The sequence below is a fragment of the Perca flavescens genome, chromosome 20, assembly GCF_004354835.1.
Source record: "Perca flavescens isolate YP-PL-M2 chromosome 20, PFLA_1.0, whole genome shotgun sequence".
In the NCBI taxonomy this organism is placed as follows: Eukaryota; Metazoa; Chordata; class Actinopteri; order Perciformes; family Percidae; genus Perca; species Perca flavescens.
The window spans coordinates 31,170,118-31,192,882 of NC_041350.1; the positions used below are offsets into that span (position 1 = coordinate 31,170,118).

At 39.4% G+C, this 22,765-nt stretch overlaps 1 protein-coding gene across 2 annotated transcripts; it reads right to left on the bottom strand.

Annotated features, from left to right (window-relative positions):
- Positions 1–5,222: 5,222 nt before the first annotated feature.
- galcb (galactosylceramidase b) lies at positions 5,223–22,330 on the bottom strand. Of its 2 annotated transcripts, none has more exons than XM_028565388.1 (17): positions 22,099–22,330; positions 21,881–21,949; positions 21,710–21,773; positions 20,181–20,294; positions 19,648–19,787; positions 18,863–18,901; positions 12,019–12,149; positions 10,904–11,059; positions 9,681–9,805; positions 9,123–9,250; positions 8,721–8,810; positions 8,546–8,635; positions 8,288–8,432; positions 7,653–7,833; positions 6,922–7,085; positions 6,629–6,705; positions 5,223–5,934 (listed from the first exon to the last, which is right to left on the bottom strand). In XM_028565388.1, exons 1-17 carry the CDS (start codon positions 22,237–22,239, stop codon positions 5,791–5,793), a joined length of 1,998 nt encoding a protein of 665 aa, XP_028421189.1. In that variant the 5' UTR covers positions 22,240–22,330; the 3' UTR covers positions 5,223–5,790. The 2 variants fall into 2 exon arrangements, with proteins under 2 accessions (XP_028421189.1, XP_028421190.1); XM_028565389.1 differs by lacking the exon at positions 12,019–12,149 and adding an exon at positions 18,547–18,674.
- Between the last annotated feature and the right edge of the window lie 435 nt (positions 22,331–22,765).

Sequence of the window (22,765 nt, forward strand, 5' to 3'; positions counted from 1 at the left end):
AAATTTCAAGTGATCAGGTAACGAGTTCCAGGACTTTGGTCCTTTAAAAGAATAAGATGTTTAGCAGAATGATACCTACAAATGACCTTTGACTTTTAACAGAATACACCCCTGGCCAGCTAAATGTGAGAGGACCACAAAATTGTCGTCATGCAAATTTTCGTAACTAGTAGAATTAAAAAACTAAAAATACGGACCTGAGGTGCAATGGCCTTAACTGTACTCTGTATTGATAAATCCAAAGCACTGTCCAAGGTGCTGAAGTAGCAGTCAGAGGGGGAGGGGAAGTTTCTTCTTCTATGTAAAGATATATAGGAGTAATGGCGTCCTGAGAGAATTAAGCCCCCCACTCTCTGTGTGTTGTAATCCAAGCTTCTCTGCTTTGGTTTTGATAGGCCGTGAGTGCATGTTACTGCATGTGGCTGTGAAAAAACGTAGGTATTTTACCATTACGTAATGGGGAATGGTGTGTGAGAGCCGTGTGGAGAATATTTGGAGTACAGCCCCTTTAAACTACATTTTACAAAACTACATTTTATGCTTACTGTGCTTTTATTATCACCTTTAAATTGAATGTTTTTTTTTTGTCTGCTGTAGAAATATTTCTATATTCTAGATGTGTTATTCTCATGATTATAGTGTATATTTATAGACTTGGGAACACAGTTAGATTAGCTCAAGCTCTGATTACCATATACATTCAGTTTGTATAAGACTCAGGACACACAGAAAGTTAGCATAAGATTTGAGTACCATATAAGTCCAGGAACTTGAGTGTATGCATTACTGTACCATACGATGAAGTGGTACGGGGGGGGGGGGAGTTTGGATCTCATGTGTGTGTAAAGAGATGGTGCATCGGCCTGGAAGACAAGAGGGAGAGAGGGGGGAGGCGCTTTTAAGCTAAGAGAATAAAAGATTGGCAGTTTGGTCAGAGCCTGAGTGAGCCTGTACCCCGTATACTTTGTCTGTGGTCAGGGATACTTAGGATCTTTTCTGTGTACCCACAATTGTGTTTTGTAATCTTAAATGCTGGACTTCAGTAAATGTTCTTGACTTTAATCTACCGTCTCAGTTTTGATCCCTGAGTTCTGGTTCTAGTCTCATTAACCAACACACGAGAATTAGAATGATAGATAACTGGAGTCAGATCTTCCTCTGGCCTTTGGGCCAGTACTTTTCCCTGAATTGTCTTCACTGCAAATCTCTAAAGTACTATATAAATGTGTTTTGTCCTGTATATATTTTCAAATACAGATGATGATACAGAATTTTTTGCATAGCGCGAATCTGCACATTGGATTTATGGTTTATACAGTGCCAGCAGCAAAAGAACAAAAAGCTGAAAACAAGTTGCAAGAAGTAAGTTCACCTCTCCACTGCCACTCTGTACTGACTTTGTTTCACAGCGATCATCTCTCATCACGTGACCGGGTGTCACATCAACAACCGGCGGCCGCCTAATTCCGTACAATATCATACAAACTCATGAATGAAAATGCGTCGTATCCATAGACTGTTAATATTAACGGACAGAGCATGTGTGACGTCAGCCATTGGTTTGTGGAGAGCTGCTCTGAGGCCTCGAGTTTGCTGTTACGGGTGTTGCCATCTTGGTTCATCTCTGTTTTCCACAACCAGATGAATGGCACCAAACACGCCACTCTATACACCAGGTCTTCCTCCTGTAGGCTCTGGTCATTCAGTTTTCCGTGTGGATACCTTTTTAATTACAGAAAAAGACAAACATGTAGTTAAGGCAATCTGGGTCACAATGAATCCTATAAATATATGAGCATGTGCATGAATGTACAGTATGCTTCAGCTGAGGACTTGCAGTATTAAGTGAACCAACTCCTACAGGTCACATCTTATTCTAGACATTGTGTATTGCACGCAAGAATACACTTTGTGATATGTACATTTTGGGAATAAACAGCATTTGTAAATAGATTGTTGAGTGTGTGTGACTCATCTTCAAACAGGCTAATGTGCTGAAAGAAGGTCCTCATACTTAATAGCAGACACAACTAAGTGGAAGAAAGACCTCAGTGTAACCGTATCAACAGTGGTTAATAACTCCTGCAACAGCATGATGGTTAGGTCTGAAATAATGTATTCATGAGGGTTAGAGAAAAGATCTTACATAGTGACGCTCCAACATTGAACCTGGTGCTTTATGCAGGACATTTGGCTGCAGGACCACTGAAGATCTATCAGAGCACAGCCTCATTTAATGACAAACACACAAAGGTTGGTTGAAGAGTGGAAACACAAGACTGGACAGAAATGGCTAAATAAAATAACACCACAAACCAAGCACTTTTTTTTTTTGATGATTTCATTAAATGATGCTATCCACAAACTCAGATGAATATTTACTGTAAAGTTACTTCATCCACTTTCACCACTAAGTATAAAACAAAAAGGATTGTGTAATTAGTGCATGAAAATGAATGTCTACCTGCTTGTCTGTGAAGAAACTTACACTCAAAGTGTTTTGTCTCTTTACGTTGCATCATCAGAAGGAAATCTGTTTGGAAAGAAAAATGGTTCATGTTGTGCATTCATAACGTTACATTAATTATGATGGATTTATTAACAGTTTAAACTAACAAGGCACAGATCTGCAATAGGCCTCTGCAATGACAATGATTGCAATGTATATTTCTTAGATTTATTTAAGATGGGACAATAATGCACAATAATTAGAGCTTTTTATCTGAAGTTGCTGGCAGGTTGATAACGTACAACAATGAACAGTAGCATCAAAGTGTTAACCTGAACTGTTGCATGTCATTGGCGGTTTTATGAACTAAATGTATATTCAAACAGCGCCACAAACACCAAAATGAAATGCTTAACAAACGTTTGCTTAAAGGTTACATATTATGCTTTTGCGGGTATTCTGTCATATCTACAATGTTATAATGTAGAATTTTCATGTCAATGATGTAAACGTATTTTAAAACGTTCAGATTTCCAACTGTTCTGAACGCTCCAGTTTTTTCTATTCTCGCCTAAGTCTTACGCAACTCTAAGCCGGCCTGCTATGATTGGTCATCTGCTCCGAATAGGCAGGACTGGACGCTAACAGCAGTAAAATATGTCATCTTGGCTGCCAATGTCGTTAAATTCTTCCCAATTTTCTGTTTATGTAGTATTTGGTTTAAAAGCCTTTCACCGTAGAAATTGCTGCTATATTCTATTAGTGTCCACTGCTAACTATAGTGGCTAAAAAAAAAAAAATCTTAACATTCAAATCAATTAAAAAAAACTTTATTTGTTCCCCAGAGGCAATACAAAATGTACCTTAAATCCAACATATTATTAGCAAATATAAATCAGCCTATTTGTGCCAAAAAAAAATTGATTATAGGCTTACTGGCCTATGTAATCTAATGTAGCAATCCACAGATAGTTAACCCTAATGATTCACATTAAATCATGATAAAAACAGCTGTATTCAGCTTAGTATTCTATGTACTAAAAAAAGGTGTATAGGTATATATATATATATATATATATATATATATATATATATATATATATATATATATATATATAGGGCTGTCAATCGATTAAAAAAAATTAACTAATTAATTGCACAATTTGCTGTAATTAATTGCAATTAATCGCTTTTTTAAATTGAGACTGAAGCTTATAATAATGGATATTTAAATGCTAAATCATTTAACTTTGCAAATATGAAGAACAAACCAAACAAGGAAATGTTCTGCTAAGTTCAGAATGTTTAATATCTTTCAGAACAACAGCAGCAACAATTTGGCTTATTTAGTCCTGCTGAAGGCTGCTGAAACGGCTAGAAACTGTCCCCGTCCCCGGCTGCTGTCGCCTGCTCTCGTCTACTTTACAGGCGAGGCGCAGTTCATCTCCAACGAGCCGAGAGTTCAGTTCATCTCCAACGAGCCGAGAGTTCAGTTCATCTCCAACGAGCCGAGAGTTCAGTTCATCTCCAACGAGCCGAGAGTTCAGTTCATCTCCAACGAGCCGAGAGTTCAGTTCATCTCCAACGAGCCGAGAGTTCAGTTCATCTCCAACGAGCCGAGAGTTCAGTTCATCTCCAACGAGCCGAGAGTTCAGTCGCCCGGCAGGGCAGTCGGGACTCACCCAGAAATGGCGGCGGAATGAGGTGACTAGTCTCTCAAAATCTGACGAAAATCTTCTAAACTGACCTTTGTTGAGCTGAAATGAAGACAGATTCAGCAACTGCACGGCCTATTTCTCGCTTAAAATGTTTTCAGAAACATGTTTCAGTGAACTATTTTAGTACAATATGAGTATATAGTAGAATATACGTATTCTGAACGGCCGCCATGACAGTCTGGCTCTCAATATCCGGAGAAAACAAACCCATGTGACGCGTTCATCCAATCAGCTGCCGGTTTTCATTACTTGGGCAACAATACAGAGTAGCACCGCCTGCTGTTATGGAGGCGTATTACGTTTCTCAGCCGCCACATGAAGTAAACAAACACAGCTGCGTTTAAATCGTTAAAAAAAATTAACGAAATTAATATTAAAAAATTAACGAAATTAATATTAAAAAATTAACTTATTAATTTTGACAGCCCTAATAAATAAATAAATAAATATAAATATATATATATAAATATATATATAAATAAATAAAAAGGCTTTACGAGCCCTACCAGTCATTGTAGGCCCAGTTTAATATGCAACTTCATTTTATACAATATATGTAGTAGGGGGTCCTTGCTCCATCTCTCTTTCAGTGAAGGGGTCCTTGGCTTAAAACATATTGAAGACCCCTGTCACAGAGGGTGAATACAGGTGCAGCAGCCATGGGCAGTATGAGAAAAATAAAGTGTTTTTTTAACATTAAATCATAGAAACATGTTCTAGTACAAACACAAAATGCAAGTAGAATCCTGAAAATGCTATATAATGGTTGCCCTTTAACGTTGGTTAATTTGCACAATATATGAGGCTATGAAGCTAACGTTACCATTACATTAGCATCGATTACCAAAAAACCACCACGTGGTTAAAACAGGTTAAGGTTAACTCGTTCCAGCCTACACTCCAACCAGTGTTGCAACCAGAGTTTCTTCAGATACTGTATTTAGACAAGTGAAAAATAATATCTAGACGTGAACTAGAAGCGAATGTTGAAGCCAAATTTACCTGCTTCATATGCAGTCAATTTTAAAAAGGCGATCCGATGAAACAATAGTAGCCACTTTTAATTTCACATTTTTTATTTCAGCCCTTAAACATTACAAGCAAAACATTAAACCATATTGAAACATCCTTTAATTCCATAGACAACTGTGCAAAATTGTTCACAATTATACCCGAAAGGAAATGACAAGGGTACATGTGTTATGTTACATTATGTGCCCATTTGTTATTTTAATTCTTGTGTAAAACCTTTTAAAATAATTTAAGAGGGGGAAAAAAGAATCAAATCTATATTTATCACACTTAAGTGTTAAATTAAATCATTATGCAATCATCACAATATTCACAGCATGGTTTAAATCATTATTTCGCAGTTGAAGGGTCTGTACTCGAAATGTACCTCCACACTGCTCTCACAGACCGTTTCCCAGTACGTGAAATACTAACGTGCACGTGCAGCCGGACCGGCAATCAAAACAAAGAACGGAGAAGCCTGGATTGCAAAACACACAGAGGGAGTGGGACTTCATTCTCTGCTCAGGACGCCATTACTCCACTACATCTTTACATAGTAAAGCTGCTGTATTTATGTTCTGAATGTCGAGTTCAGCCCCTTTAAAATCACTATTCTGCCACCACAGCAAAGTTATCAAACTGAGCCAGTTCAAACGAGTGTGTTCCTATGGCTGCCCAGCCATTCTTTGGCGTCAGAACCACAGCCTTCTTCCACAGTGGGTATCCATTTAGCAGCCCTGACGCATACTGACCCTAAAGGAGAGAGGGATCAAAGCGATAGGTTACAGGAAATGGGTTTACTACGTACACTTACCAACTTTATTAGATACAGTATGACTTTATAGACTATCTGCTTGCTCATGCTGATGGTCAGTCACATGGATGTGACAAAAAAAAAAAAAAAAAAAAGCGTGCAGATGTGGCTGAGAGGTTCTGCTAACATGTGATCGCATCGTAACCCACATTAACACATTAGCCTGGAAACCAGCTGAATCTGCAAGCCCATATTTCATTTCATTGCACTCTCAAACAGAATTCCAGGCAAAGAGAAACTGGACGGACCAATCACAACAGTTTCTCACATTGGGCGGGTTTAAGACAATGACAAAAGAGCGTCTTGATGGAATGATGCAACTGCCATTCTCTGTCCAGTGCAACACGGCAGGCTCACTAAACTCAGTTCAAACTGTCACTCTAGGCTGCTGATCAAATATCAATCAAGATTGTGTTACTGTATTGCATATTTATCGCCTTAATTGTCTCAGAAACACATTTTAGTGTACCGAAAGTTTGAAAAATTTTGTGACCCAGCTGTCATTTTTTTCCCGCTTCAAAAACGGACCGAGCATGATTCTCTGATTGGCGGTAGGTCACATTTCCTTGCTCCTTGATTGGAGTGTCAGTACAAAACCTTTCCAAACATTAAGAAGGTAAAGTCTCCACTTACTTCCACAGTCAGTGATAAGGTGTTCCAACCATATGCTCGGGTACCAGACTGTCCCTCTGCAAGTACAGTCTGTCCAGCTGTTGACAAAAGAAAAGAACAAAACAGTCTAATACACCTGATGAGAGGAATTTAGGATGTTGGACTGAGACGGACGCACACATTTTTTGACAATAACAAACACAGAATATTGCCTGCCTTATTCTTTAAATGTCTACCTAAAAATCTGAGAACATTTTTCGATTGAGAGATTTCTTCATTATTGGTCTCCATAATAAAAAATGTGTACTACTGACCGAGATCATTGGTAACTTTGTATGTGCCATCTGCAAACACCCAGAAGAAGACTCCTTTAGCGCTGCGGACTGACTGGCCTCCTTTATCCACCCTGGCTGCTACGAACACACCACCAGTCTTAACACTCTCCATGAAGACATCACATACAACCGTCAGATTCTGCCTGTAACAGAACAGTGTGTTGGTACGGTGGATAGAAATCTGGCACACTCCTGCATTTTAGACAGTTAAGTTAGCATATGTATTTGCCAAGTTATATTCTCACTGGGACACCAGCGCTGAAAATGAACACTATGAGGTCAATATCTTCCCTGGGTTCGTCAAAGACTTTTGCATATTTTGCAGAGGGGTTAAGGGGTCCTCCCTCAGAAAATGGGATGATTTTCAATAAAAATAAATCATCAATTTCACATCCTTTTGGAGCATAACATATCTGTGTCTCAAATGTTGGAAAAGCTAGAGCAGTAAATAGTCTTAATTATTACTATAAGTAATAGTAAATAAATAACACACAAAAAACTTAAAGACAATAGCTGCTAAAGAAGTCCACTGTAGACCCAACTACAACCATTAGATCGCAGTATTTCTGAGCGTCATTTAGTTAGTTTTGATGCTCACATTGATTTTAAATTTAATTTGGCTTAGGTGGTGCCAAAAACGGCATTGGCTGCACCCAAGCCTTATAATGGTAGGATAAACCCTGGAGGTACTTAAAGGTACATCCCCTCACCACTGATAGTCTCCTATTACACTGATGGTCTGGTCAGCATCGGCCACCCATGTGACGGGTCTCTCAGTCAGAACCTGTCGTAAGGTGAAGACGTGAGGCCCAGGGTCTGTCATGTTGATGTAGTACTCAAACACTCCCGTCTGGTCAGCAAAGTCTGGAGCTTCTGAGAAGGAAGGGTTTGCTACAGGAGGTTGGATACACAGATGGAGAAGATGGAGACTATTTAGGCCTTGTTTCTTCAATTCTTTTTTAAGATATCAGTACAGTACAAAAGGGAAATACAAGAATTATATAAAACATTGACAAAAATTAATTTGAGAAAGCTCAGTTTGAACTATGTCTTAAGTAAATAACTTTTCCACAAATAAGAGCTTTTCTGTATTAAACTTTACATCATGACTTTTATTCTAATACCAATTTTTCCAAATTATTTAACCCTCTGGTTTCACTTCAGTAAGCCAACAAAACCATCTATTGCACTTAATGTGTAATATAAGTGAGGTTGTAGTTTGATCCTGTAAAATGATTATTTTTCCTTATCATGTCCTTATGTGGTGCATTAAAATTGCATGATATTGCAAGAGTTCAATGACCAAACTTGTAAATAACTGGGGTTTTGTATATGCCATACTTACGAACATTAAAGTTGTCCTTGTAGACTTTAGGGAAGCGAGCAGAGGGAGGGGAGTCAGGGTAACTGCCTTTCTGTCCAGTTGTTATTGTGGTTAATGTGTAAACCTCATCTTCAGCAAGGTCTAAGGTGAATGATCCATCTAAAAGCTGAAAGCATCATAAAGATGTAAAAAATAAAAAACTGTTAAAGTTGCTGCGTGGTGCCAACATGTCTTGTACGAAGAATCTTCCCTCTTGAATCTTTGAACTGCCTCTTTTACCTTCAGTGGAGTTAGTTTCTCAAAGAACAAGGGCTTTTTGGTGTTGAAGTTAAACTGTGATCGCCATACTTGGAGTTCCTTAATGGAGGCCTAGGAAAAATAAATAACCTAAAATGAGACAAACACATCACTCACTAATTTTAAACAGTGTGATGACGACCTCAGAGGAACTTACAAAGGACCCCTTCAGCTGGAAAGTTGCATTCTGGGATGTCACGTTGAAGGGAAGGAGTGGAGGTCTTATGCACACTGAATGATCATGAGTCTGTAAAAGGAAAAGGGGAAAAACATTGAGAACTTTTAGTGGTTTTGTGTAACCGTATTTAATGCATCTGCTACTTTGTGAGCATATGAAACAAAAATAATACAAGAGGCTCCACAGCAGCTTCAACATGACAACGAAGCTTGATTTCAACACTGAAAACTAAAAATTGTAGTTCTGTTTTAATATTCTGTACAGCTACACCCTTAAGAACTTTATAAGATCATTTTTAAATGTGGATTTCAAATTGCACAACCAGAAGATGAAAACATAGGAAGCAAAAAGGAAAAACCAAAACAAGACAGCCTAACTTGCCATGGTTTCTATGACAACAGTGAGGTTTCCTTTCCCGTCAGTCAGGGCTACATAGCTTCCACCTTGGGCCAGATGTCCGACAGTTTGCAGGTAGGTCCATCCTGGCTGGGTGAACTGAGTGGTGTGGGCTTGAAGAAAAACAATACAGTGTAAAATTGTAACATTTATTAATTCAACCGTTTCGGATAACAAAGAGTTTAAAAAAAAAAAAAAAAAACACCATTCGGAGCCACAGTTCTGGCAAACTGACAGTACAAAAGCAACTCAAAACTGAAAAATAATAAATGAAAACAAGGATTATAAAGCTAGAGGATATTGCACAGATCAACTCTCCTGCTCATAATTTTATATGTGTGACAATTGAAAATTGAGAGTGCATCATGATCTTGTAAAGTCACAGCTTTCATTTTTTAATGAGCTGCACAACTGAAAGTTATCCTTTTTTGTTTGCTACATTTGTAAGCACACTTCTCTCTAGTAATTGCTTTGGGTGCATGAGCAACATATATGAAATAATATGTCTTATTGTTAATTTGAAATACAGTAAATGCGTTTCACCGGTGATCCAAATAGGAGACTCGACCACATAGTTGCCGCTCCAGGGCTCCTCTGCTGTCATTAGCCCGTCTCTGCCGAAAGGCAGCTCCTCGTAGTAGCTGGCCACCAGGTTCCAGGAGATGGTGCTGGAGGAAGAACACCAGGCATCAAGCACACAGCTGCACACAGGCTTCCCCTGCATAGTTACAGTCACTTCTATCCTCACCATGGTATCCAATTCTTGATTTGTACACCTTAAAACACCTTAAAGCTTACTCCTGGGGGAAATCAATGGAATTGTTGGGTCTTTGTATATTATAATGTGGTCTAGATCTACTTTATCTGTAAAGTGTCTTGAGATAACTCTTGTTATGATTTGATACTATAAATAAAATTAAAATTGAATTATAACAGGGCAGACAGTGTGTCTTAACGATCCAATCTGAGAAACAAATTTGATTTGGCTGCAGTCTGAACGTAGCCTTAAAATAGCCTCATAATTACATAATAATGCAATAAAATAGTGATTATAATGCATTATACAATGATTAAAATGTATAATAACTATGAGAATTATGATATGATCCTTCCAAAATAAATATCAGTGAGTGACCAGCAATTATGAAGTGTTATGATCTTTGGATTACAAGTCCTTGTAAAATGCTGTAAAGTGTGTTATGTTGATTGTATAGCATTATGAATATTTATTAGTGCTGTCAAACGATTAAAATATTGAATCGCGATTAATTGTATTAATGTCATAGTTAACTCACAAATAATCGCACATTTTTATCTATTCTAAATGTCCCTTGATTTCTTTTTGCCCCATTATTTTTTCTCATTTTAATGTTTGCTTTGTGCTTTTGTCGCCTGGCTTTGACGAGGGGGGGGCGGAGAATTGGCATCAGCTGTGTGCTCGGCTGTCAGCTGTGTCTAACGTTACTAGTTGTTGCAACATAATGTGAAAAAAACAACAAAGTTTGCTAGGCCAAAAAGACGCCGTTAAAATGGGTTTGCGTTAACGCAGTTAATAACTATAATGATACAGTGCTATAAGCAGATTATAACACATTATAGACATGTGCTTCATAGAAAGTGTTTCCAAACATTCATTTGTGATTTTCTTGCATAGGTTAAAAATGAATGGATGGAGGAATTGAAGTTATAATCCATCCTAATGGAATAAACACATTTTGTCAGAAATGCTCATTGCTAAACAACGTATTGTTTTTGTATTTACTTACGAAGTCATAAGTCCGTTGACGTAGTTCTGGTTGAGGATGCGAGCCCAGCAGCCTCCTCCCACCTCATCGTTGAAAGTGCTGTAGTCCTCCGACGACCACAGCTTCTTCTGAGTTTTTACAGCCTCCATCACTGTGTTGGTGCCTGGGTAGTGGGCCCTGCATGTCACACAGACAAACACACAAGGAAGTTCAGAAAACATCTGGCTCTCAAAAGTTATGAGTTATGAGATAACACATCAGTGACTGAGCGTATACTAGCATGTAGTCAGATGGTTTAAATAAAACCTATAGGGAAGAGTAGTGCAGCTACACTGTGCAAGGTACTGAAGCTTTACATACTGTCACTTTTACTGTACTGTCTGGCTAATATCAGAGGTGATAAGAAACCAAATGTGTCTGTGCGGCAATGCAGTATGAGTATCAAAAGTACTGAAAGTTGGCAATAATTATTTTGTCTCGTTTTATTTGATAATTAAATATCGTAATTAATTATATATCATTTAATTTAGCCAAGTGCCTATTTTATTTTATGAAGACAGGTATCCAAAAATTGAAATACTGAGGTCAATACTGTTAAAGAGGTTTGAAAATTAAAAAAAAGAAGAAGCTGGTAATATCTGTCTAACATAAATAAGCATTTGTGATAAGAATCCCTTGAATTTGGTTACTAAAGAATTTTGATCCAGATATGTAGTGATATACAGTTATACACATTTATACAGTTGACAAATAAACATGTGCTCTCTGGTGGACAAACTATGTAACAGACACTGTTTCAGAATTACTTTAAACTTATCTTTGATATTTTGATACGGACATAAAACTGATCAGAAATCCGTCAAAGAAAACATGATTGGTGCTTCTCTAGTAGCTTACAAAACACAAACAGATGGAAGAATACAAGCATATCCTCATGCACACACAAGGCAGGCATACAGTATCAGTTTTATGAACTGTATCATACCATGCACGTAAAGACTAACGACTACAGATTCAGTACTTGCGTGTTAACCGTTGAGTATTTCAATCAAGTTAGAGACAGATTCTGACAACAAGCTAATGTTACGCCGACTGGCAACAGGCATGCAAAGGCCATGCGTGGAGGATGATCCTACCCTATCACGTCTACAACTCTGCTGAGCTCTGGGTCTAGCTGCAGAGACAGGGCAATGGGCTCCCACAGGTTGTCACTGGCTATGATCCTGACACTCTCCAGACCACTCTTATCCAGAGTGTACCGCAGCAGCTGGTACAGCCAGTGAACGTCACACAGGAAGACAGAGAGCAGAGGAAGACAGAGTATTTGACTTTAGAGTATTTGCTGTGACCATGTAAAACTAAAACTTTGGAAATAAAGAAAACTGACTTTAAAGCTGATTTAATTGATTGAAATTGATATGGCTAATAGGGCTGCACGATATGAGAAAAATATGCGATATGGTTGTTGAATATCTCAATAATGATATTACTTGCAATAAATACAGATATTAAAAGTGTACTCCGTTCTGCATTTCTGCTGCTTTCAGTATTTTGCTAAAATACAACAAATTTATTGTTGAACTTAAAACAAATGAAAGGAAATAATTTCCAACTTTCTTGAACAAATTGAACATTGAATTGAATATAAAAGTCAGCACTAACAAAGAATGATAGTTACATTTTAAAAAGGTGCAGTTTTCTACTGATATTCTCTTTCGACTAACACAAAAAGTGTTAGGTCTTTCGCAATATGTCGCAGCGTTTCATGATGCGTTTATGGCGCCAGTTGATATTGTGCCCTAATGGCCAACGTATTTGCAAACAGTTGACTATTTAAACATCTAGCAGACACAGAGCAACATTTGTATTCGTTCATTCATTTCTAGTGGTCTTTCTGGGCAACTGACAAATGACAAAAGTCCAATATTCACTCTGCAGAGAACTATCCACTCCTGAGAAAATTTTAAATGTAGCTGCTAAATGCCATCTGGGCAGGTGGTGTATGATGGGTTTATCAAAGCTTTCTGCAAACAAACAATGACCTAAGGAATGTAGTCAACTATCATGTGATTGACATTTTGAAGTTACTAGATTTCCATGATACTGCAGATGCATTTATAACACCTAACGACAGCCTACATTTAACATGATACACAAATCAGGCATGTGATTGGCAAAGGTCCAAACAACAGGAAAATATACTGAGCGCCTGCATCCAACCGTCCACAATTACCACCACGCCCTGCGTCTGCTCTGTGTGTCTGCCGGGCAGACCCTGTGTATAAGATGGCCGATTTAACACACCAGTCCTCAATGAAATAGTGGCATGTGTCAACAAGTTGTGTCAACTTGCTTGTGCAAAGTTTGCACTAGCAGATTTCCCAATGTTCTGAACACTCTGGTTCCAACAGTTGTTTTCTACTTCTATACATGGTCATCTGCTTTAGGCAGGCACGGTACTGCAGTGTTTACATTACATACACTGCTACGTGCTAACGCCAGAGAAAGCTGTAATCTTGGCTGCAAATGTTTATTTTCTCCCCACTTTCGGATCACCTGTCCGGTTGTGTAATAATTGGTTTAGAAGCTTTTATTGGTGATTTTTCACAGTATAAATAATATACTCTGCTGTGATCAGTCTCCACCTGCAACGGACTGTAGACAGGTGGCGACAGCAGAGCACAGATGCAGAGACTCTGGAGATCCGGAAACGCTGCAACAGAGCGTCTCAGACACAGGGGGAATACAGGGGCAGCATCCATGGGCAGTATGAGAAAAATCAAGTAGATTTTGAACATTAAAGCACGTAAACATATTATAGTAGAAATAGAAAATAGTATGAACCTGAAAACCGTATATAATACTGAACTTCGATATCCGGCACCGACAGAATTGCCTCCTTAGTATCGAGTATGATGAAATGCCTTGACATTCAATACCAAATTTCAATACCTGAGGAGTAAATCTCATCAGCAACAGTGAGCCAAGCCAAGCGATTGTCAACGGTATTTTCATCTGATTGGATAGAAGCCCAACAGTCTCCCAGGTTCTATTTTTTTATACCATCACAAACAAGAAGGAATAGTAGGAAGTCATAGCTTGCGTGTTGCGTTTTCAGGTCGGAAATTTCAGAAATCCAGATTAATCTGGAAAATTCACATCCCTGACAAATGAACTCATACAGTATTTTCTGAGAGCAGAGATGCAAAGGTGGATGCTGCGATTTTAGGAATAAATACTGTATAATCCAACTAAAAAAATATGAATCATAATTGATTTTTCTGCCCAATCCTAGTGATTTGGCACTATGAGCGACACCTTTCACCGTACACATAGTACAATTAAGGGTGCACCGATCCGATATTAAAAAGGTGTACTATGAGTTCTTGCATGGTCTCACATAATTTCATTTTTGTCTCAAATGGTAGGCATCTCTCCTTGATCCACTAACTGCCTGCCCCCTGAACACACTGAAAAAGCCAGGTCTCGGGAGACGACACAGGGGTCGTAAACGTCAAACAAACACTAGAGGCACAGGATAGGCACCAGGTATGAATGTGATCAGGGCGTTCCTGCTAAAGAGAGGCTGCCTCTCAGTGAACCTTCCCTGAATAAATAAAAGGTTTAAAAATAAAAATAAAAAAACAAATACAACAAACACGTTCCAGCCAATCACCGACAAGATGGTTGGGGGAGGCGGTGGGGGTTAGTGACAGTTATGGCGCTGACACACTTAGCCGATTAATCGGCCGTTAGACAGTCTGGCGAGGTCAGTGACACAAATCTGTTCGGTGTGTCCCGCGCCGTTGTCCGTCTGGGGGGCTGTCGCCGTTCATTTTGGCCGACCTGACATGTTCGGTCGGCGGCAGGGCAGTCGGGACTCACCCGGAAATGGCGAGCGGAATGAGGTGACTAGAGTCTCTCAAAATCTGACAAAAATCTTTTAAAATGACCTTTGTTGAGCTGAAATGAAGACAGATTCAGCAACTGCACGGCCTATTTCTCACTTAATTTTTAATTAATTAATTAATTAATGTTTTCAGAAACAGGTTTCAGTGAACTATTTTAGTACAATATGAGATCTTATCAGGCACGGCGCCAGGATTCCAGTTTTGGATGGGCCAGACCAATTGTGGGTGGGCCTTAAATTAAAAACGTTATCAAATCCCTGTTTAACCTAATAAAAATGACTAGCTAATATACTGTTATATTATATATATTATATGTGCTTACATAATAAAGATTGTATTAGCTTGATGCTATTTATATGTTGTTGCATTGTAAAAAGTTTCGGTGCAAAGGACGGACCTATCCGCGATCGCTCTCCTTGGTTCTGCCCAAAAGAAGAGCGCTTTGGACTCTCCATTACCACCATACCTGGCTGTGCTATAGCGCATCTCTCCTAACCTCAGGCCTATAGACTGTGAAAGTGGTCAGGAATCTCATATTTCCCCAAAACATAGTTTAGTTCTGCTCGTATAACATTAGGCCGAATATTTCACAATTCTTTTCAACTGTTTTAAGTTTTCAACAATATACAGATCAACAATACTGCCCGACAGTTTCAATCAATACTCGGCCACACAACGCGTTCATTGACAACGTCATCGGTCATGTAAAACAAGACTCAAGTTATTTCCTTACTTTAGTGTGATGATTCATGTTATAAACATGTTTAACAAAAATAAATAAATCGCATTAATAGCCCTAAAGCATTATTGGCCATAACAAGAGAAAACCATGAGGGAAAAAACAACAGTAATAAGCTGTTATAGAAATAGAACTGCGCCTGCAGCTTCTGTAGCGGGTTATGAATTGATTATTTTAATCCATATATCTCATATAACGACATAATACAATACAGGCAGAGTAGCCTTCACATACCTTACTGTTATCCTCTGGTGGTCCTACACAATTAAACTCAGCAGAAGAAGTGACCGGATACTTTAGCACTGGTTGAGTTGCGGGCTCATCCACGGAAGACAGATCCACATCCACAGGGCTATATCCATAGGGGCTATATCATCCACTCGCGAGGCAGAGGCAAAGGTACTAGCAGCGGCGCTGGTCGCGCCAACCGCATCCTGCGGCGTCCGAGACAAAGATGTGCTCGGCGTTGTGGATCTCAGCTCTCCTTCATCTCCTGGTTGCAGCGATGACTCTGAGACTGTTCGTGCACGTTTAAGGTACCGAAACAACGACTGTTGCAACCTTGTCCTTTACTGGAAATGATTTTCACACTCTCAGATCACTGGGAGCTAGCCTAGCCTAGCATACAGACAAGCTACATCCTAACCTCACTGTCTGCTGAACTTGCGCAGAAACATAAAAATAGACATGACCAGTTTTTGTTAATTGTTTTTGAAAACTAACCATTTAGACCATTTTAGCACAAATTATGAGATTTGCCGATTTTTAATAATTCTTCACCAAATTATAATATATTAATTAATTAATGTTTTTTGAGGAAATGTTTTGGGTGGGCCTGTTGAAAAGTGGGTGGGCCTAGGCCCGTCAGGCCCACCCATAACACCGTGCCTGGATCGTATTCTGAACGGCCACCATGACAGTCTGGCTTTGAATTTCTAGAGAAAACAAAATAGGGATGCACCGAACCCTGAGTTCTGTTCGGAATTCGGCCGAACTTTGGGCTTTTTGACGGAGTTCGGGTACTGCCGAACCGAATGGTACCAAAGAGAAGTAACGAAAGGCAAAACTCGAGAAAAAGAGGCGAACGTTGTGTTGAGTTTCTGCTCTTGCCAAAGAGTAAAGAAGTAACAAGAGGCGAAACTCAACAGAACGTTCCATTGCAAACAAAACTGACACGCACCCATGACAGAGCTGCAGCTCCGCCATCTTGGACTGAACTATCTTGTTACTTCACTACTCTTTGTAGAGTTACGTGGTCGACGTAATGACGTAGTTGGAGCTAGACGGAATGCAGTAGCAACCTAGCAACGGCATTAGGCTGTGAGAAAGTGAAAATGGAAATTGTGAATAGAAAAAAAGTGTTGTTTGGCAGTACTTTCAGTCAAAAGAAGGCCATTCAAGTCGAGCTACATGTTCAATTTGCAATGCCGATTGGTCTCGTGGTGACGAGAACCCTAGACAATACACAACATCGCCGCTGTTAAGACATTTGCGTATGAAACATCCAAAAGAATACGAGTTGTGCATGAAGGAATCTCCAGACAGCAGCCAGAATGCAGCAACTTCAGGTACGGCAAAGGAAGGACAGTCCCAGCTAAAAACTTGTGTTAACCAGACAGTGCCTCTCCCAGGCTGTCAGCGTTCTCACTGGAAATGAGTCTTCCTACAGCGGGAGCGGAGCGACCGAACGGCTAGCTAACGGTAGCTTTCTAATTCCACCCACCCAACATGCCTTCATCATACACTGGTTAGCGAAAGTTTGCAAAACAAAATTGTCACTCATCTGGCCATAGCGATGTACTTTCCTACGATGTGAATAGAGCGTGGGGGTAGCCTACTTTATGGGATTATAAATCTAAAAGGCTAATATTTTGGATATTGGTTGGATCTTGAGTGTGCTCTATATTATTTTGAATTTACTTGGAACGTCAACAGAAGTAACGTCATGCAGGAACTCATAGTGCACCTTTAAGGTCGAATATCGGTCCCAATGTTGACAAAATAGCTGGATCGGGGATCAAAAAAATTAACAGATCCATGGGCCGATCCAGTTTTGATAGTTTTTTTTCCCCTCTGTCGTATGTGTGTCGCATGCTGGAAGAGTTGAGTGTACAAATAAATAAGAATTCAATACATTACATCTATGTTATTTTGTCTTAGTTAGGAAAGTAATATTTAGTTAGGAAAGTCGGGTGCCTTTAGTCTATTCCACATGGTGGAAGGAAGGTATAAGGTGGAAGGTATACAGTGTATTAATTCAACAGCGGTATCGGATCGGTATTGGGTATCGACAGATACACAAAGCCCAGGCATCAGTATTGGTACTGAAAAAGTTGGATCGTGCATCCCTAAGTACAACATCAAAATAACCAGCTTTAAAATCTTGATCATGATAGCAGCGATATACTTTACAGTTAAATACATCAAAATGTTTAGTGGTAAAAATGTCATGCTTAAGAGGAAAAGACTTTTCTGTGCATATGGTACTAAATAGGTGCATGCACATATGTGGCTTACCAATCTTCAAATCAAACAGAAAAAAAAACAGCCACAAACATTCAGCTTTGATAGCACAGCAAGAAATCGCTGAATAACGAGTCCAGCAATGGACATTTTACCATCTGTATGCCAGTCAGTCAGTTGTCAGAGATCAGATTGTCCTTTAGTCAACTCACAGCACATGGTTGAAACACCAAACCTTCACATCGTAATTTCACTGTCATTGGGTAAAATGCAGTGCCTTACTTGAACCAAAAATGTATTATAATATTTTGTTACATTATTATTGCTCCGGCCGTGGGCTGGATCTGGATGTTTAAAGGTGTTTAGTGGTGCGTACCTACTTACCGCACAAGCTGGCGGTACTCAATAAGAAGTAAGGGTACTCATGTGGAAATAAATCAGAAGTGACTCAGTACCGGTCCATTTCCGGCACTGGTCAAATGAGTGATTATGCAGAAAGAATTTGTATATTGTGCCACATCGGTGTGTGACATCAAGTCAACTGTACTTACCCAATCACCTCAACAGAAGCATTTAGGTATGGGTCAACCATTATAGAATTAGCGATGCTCCAATCACCATCTGCTGCGATGATGCCAACACCAGTGAGACCAACTTTATCCAGTGTGTCCCGGAGCACCTTGGCAACAAAGAAATGTTCTCAGAGGAACCCAGCTAAAACTTAATCCTCTCAACCTCTCAGATTCAAACTCAATGTTGGTGGCTGTTTTTTCCCCTTAATTTACAGTTTAGGCCAAGCTTACCCATAATGCACATTTGTCGATCAAATAAATGACAAGACATTTTAAGATAGGAGGTTAGACTTACCTTGATGTACTTGTTGTCATAGTTTCGCTCATTCCAGATCTGAATAGATGAAAGTGAATTTTAGTTACACAGCAAACCTGTCTAGGTTCATTTGGAATCTGCAGCTGAAACATATCCCTCAAGCAGCATTACAAGTTCAATTTTACAACTTGTGCAGTATTTTCATAGCTGGCCATTACTCCTATTGGTTATTTGTTTTCAACCTGTCCGATCCTCTGACTGCTCACGCTTGTCACTGTGTTTATGGAGCTCAGCTATTAACCTGATGACAGATTAACCTCTGTTAGTTATTACACACAATACACAGGCCCCCAAAACACACACTTGCTCAAACAGGACCTATACATGCACTGATGGAGAGATGTCAGAGAGTGCCCATTAAAGGCACCACAAGCAGTTAGGGGCTTGATGCGTTGCTCAAGGGCACAAGTCCACACTCCATACTTGGTCCACACAGGGACTTGAACCGGCCACCCTCCGGTTCCCAAGCCAAGTGCCTATGGACTGAGCTACTGCCACCCAATACCGGTCTACTTATTAAAATAAAACACAATTTGTACCTTAGCCACACAACAGCAGTCTAAACAGGGTAAAACGCAACAGAGAACACAAGAAACAGTAAACAACAAGGGAAAAGGAAATAAATTAACACAGTAAAACAGGAAAAACTACAACAGAAAACCACAACCATGACAGTACACCTCCCCCTCAAGGGATGGCTCCCAGACATCCAAAAAACCAAGGAGTAAAAAAACAACCCAGGGAAGGGCGGAGGTGGTACACACCCCAACATACTGAATGTCCAGGTCATGGTACTGCTTGGCACCAAGGATCCAGTTCACCACGTATGCCGCGGTGATGTCTGGGTAATCATAGGGCCAGTTCTTACCATGGCCCACCCAACCAGGAAATGCCCAAGGCAAACCTAAATGAAGACACACACCAACAGACACATGCAAAGATGAAGATGCATTGTTTACCACCAATATAATATCAATGTCAAACTAACAGCCTCAACAATGCAGTGCTGGTTTTTTTCTGAATGCCCAGTAATACCATGGTGACGGTGGCACATGCAGATGCGGTGGCTAGTAGCTCCCATGAACTTCGCTACATTTTTGCTTAAATTTGTTCTCTTTTCACCTTTGTTACTGGAGAACACATAAAAATAAAATGTTAAAAGGAATTTAAAAAAAGCCTATATGATACATCCAACTGGGTGTTGTATATATTTGCAGAGGTAATTAAGTCATATTTCAACATTAATTGATCTCAGTTTAAATAGCTGCTTGTTTGAGCTTACACTAAATTTTCTTACCTATAAGTGTGATATTTGGGTTCCTCTTCTTGGCCTCTTTCATCAGCCACCACTCATACCCTCGGAAGTAGTTCTCATCATTCTCATAATGCATGTGTGAGGGCTCCGTTCCATCTGGGAAAAGATAACAGTTCAACGTAAAGTCAAAACTTGTTTTTCCATCATGTCATCTATGGATCAAAGGTTTATCCAGGGTTAATTTTCCCAGACCACCACTGCTGCCCCTCACTCCACCCTCTCCACATGCCTAACGGGCATTAAAACAAAAAAAAGAAAATTTGGAGCCGTTCGCCAAACGACCGGGCCAATCAGCGTTGGTTTTGAAGTGGTTTTAGGTGGTGATAGACAGATGGTTTATCCAATCAGCTAACCAGGATTTTCAGACAGCGGTAGCCCTAATTCTGTTAGCTGCTCACTAATGCTTTTTTCTCTTGGATCCTTCTTTTGGAATATGGACCGGGAACCTGAAAGGGTGCCTTTTATTCCTAAATTCTCGTTACACAAACAGCAAATATCCTTTACCGACATGTTGCTTGCTGAGCTAACGAGCTATGCTTTGCCTGCAGCAGCAGGGGCACTGGTTGTATTTTCATACGCTTCATTGATCTGATTGGTTGATTTGGCTCGTCTATCGCCAACATAGGTGATAGACAGATGGTTTATCCAATCAGCTAACCAGTATTTTCGCCCCTTCCCAAAAGTTCCCCAACGGAAAGTTCCCAGATGGATATGCCGAGCAAATGCGAAGCAATCCATCTGGCGGAGTCAGGTTATCTCTGACCTGCTTCACCGGAAAGTCCCCTGCACAAACCTCCTGCAAATCTCCAGGACCAAGCATCGACCAAGGGCGTTTTCAGTTACACTATGGACACTACTTAGTCAAGTCACAGAAAATGAATGGACAGCAATTAAATAATCAATTAATTGTTCAAATGATCAATAGGGCTGGGCAATATATCGATATTATATCGACATCGTGATATGAGACTAGATATCGTCTTAGATTATGGATATCGTAATATTGTGATATGACATAAGTGGTGTCTTTTCCTGGTTTTAAAGGCTGCATTACAGTAAAGTGATGTACTTTTCTGAACTTACCAGACTGTTCTAGCTGTTCTATTATTTGCCTTTGCCCCACTTTGACATTATGTCCACACTACTGATGATTATTTATCTAAAATCTAAGTTTGAACATATTTTGTTAAAGCACCAATTGTCAACCCTAGAATATCGCCACAATATCGGTACCGAGGTATTTGGTCAAGAATATCGTGATATCTGATTTTCTCCATATCGCCCAGCCCTAATGATCAAGCAAAAATGACAATCAGCTTCCATCTCCTTAAGGCAAGGATTTGCAACTTTAATCAGTTTTGCACTCCTGTAAATGAAATATCTTTGGGTTTTAGTTAGTAATTCGAAGGTGTCAACTTGGGCTCTTATTGGGCATTTCCCACTATTTTCTAGCAATTAATAGGCCTATATATTTTTTAAGTTGTGGAGTTAGGCTACCACATAACACTCACCAGTAGTTTGGGCATCTCCTCCAATCTCCACCTTCAGTATGTGCAAAGAGGCTCCAAAGTGTGGCTGAAGACGGAAAAAAGGCTTAACAGTTAGCTAGCTAGTTCCCAAGTCCTAACTTAAGGTCACTTTAAATTAAACTGACTGTATGAATGACTTGCATCATGACATACCTTAAAAAGGTAGTCTAATATCTGGCTGCGGTAAGGCTCTGCATAATTTACCAGTAAACGAGACGTCGCCTAAAGGAAGTAGACGAAACGTTAACGTACATGAGAAAAAGCATAATGACAACAGAAATATTCAGGCTAACGTTACATCCTCCTGTAACGTAACACCGTAAAGTTACCAGGAAGTCATGTTAGCCTAGATAAAAACGGACTGAACTCACCCCTCCGCCGCTCAAACCTCCAATTCCGTCAAAGACTCTCCCCAGGCCCTCCTTATCGTTCAGTAGATACGTCTGACAAAAGCACAAACTCAAAGACAAGCCGAGAAATACAACAGTCACCGCCAACGCTCTGGGTTCCATCCTGGTTAACTGAGGATCTGTGGACGCTGCTCGCGGCTGTATGCACCATGGTATGCACGCTCACGTCTTCTGTAAGTCACATGACAGTGCTGAGCAGTCACGTGGTCTCAAAAGAAATCACTAGCTGTTTTAATGTATATCTTTTAAGATGTATATAAAACACGTTGTCCTTCCTTTAATTTACACCAAATAATGAAACTGTAAAGTTTAGCATCTATCAATTACATTAATACAATGACAGTTTGCCCTTTGTGTGTGTGAAAGCCTCACTACAAAATGTGAGATTTTCTCTAATACTCATCATTTAAAAACATAATTAAATACATAAATATGCCTATGATGACATACATCCTCAAAATAAATAAATGAGGCAATAAATATATAAATGAATGTTTTCTTATTTAAAAATGGGCGTCTTTTAAATTATTACTTTTATTTATTTCAGGGCACTCTTATTTCATGAATCCACATATTTATGTATTTATTGAATAACTGACTTGTATTTATATATTTTTGCCTAATTTAT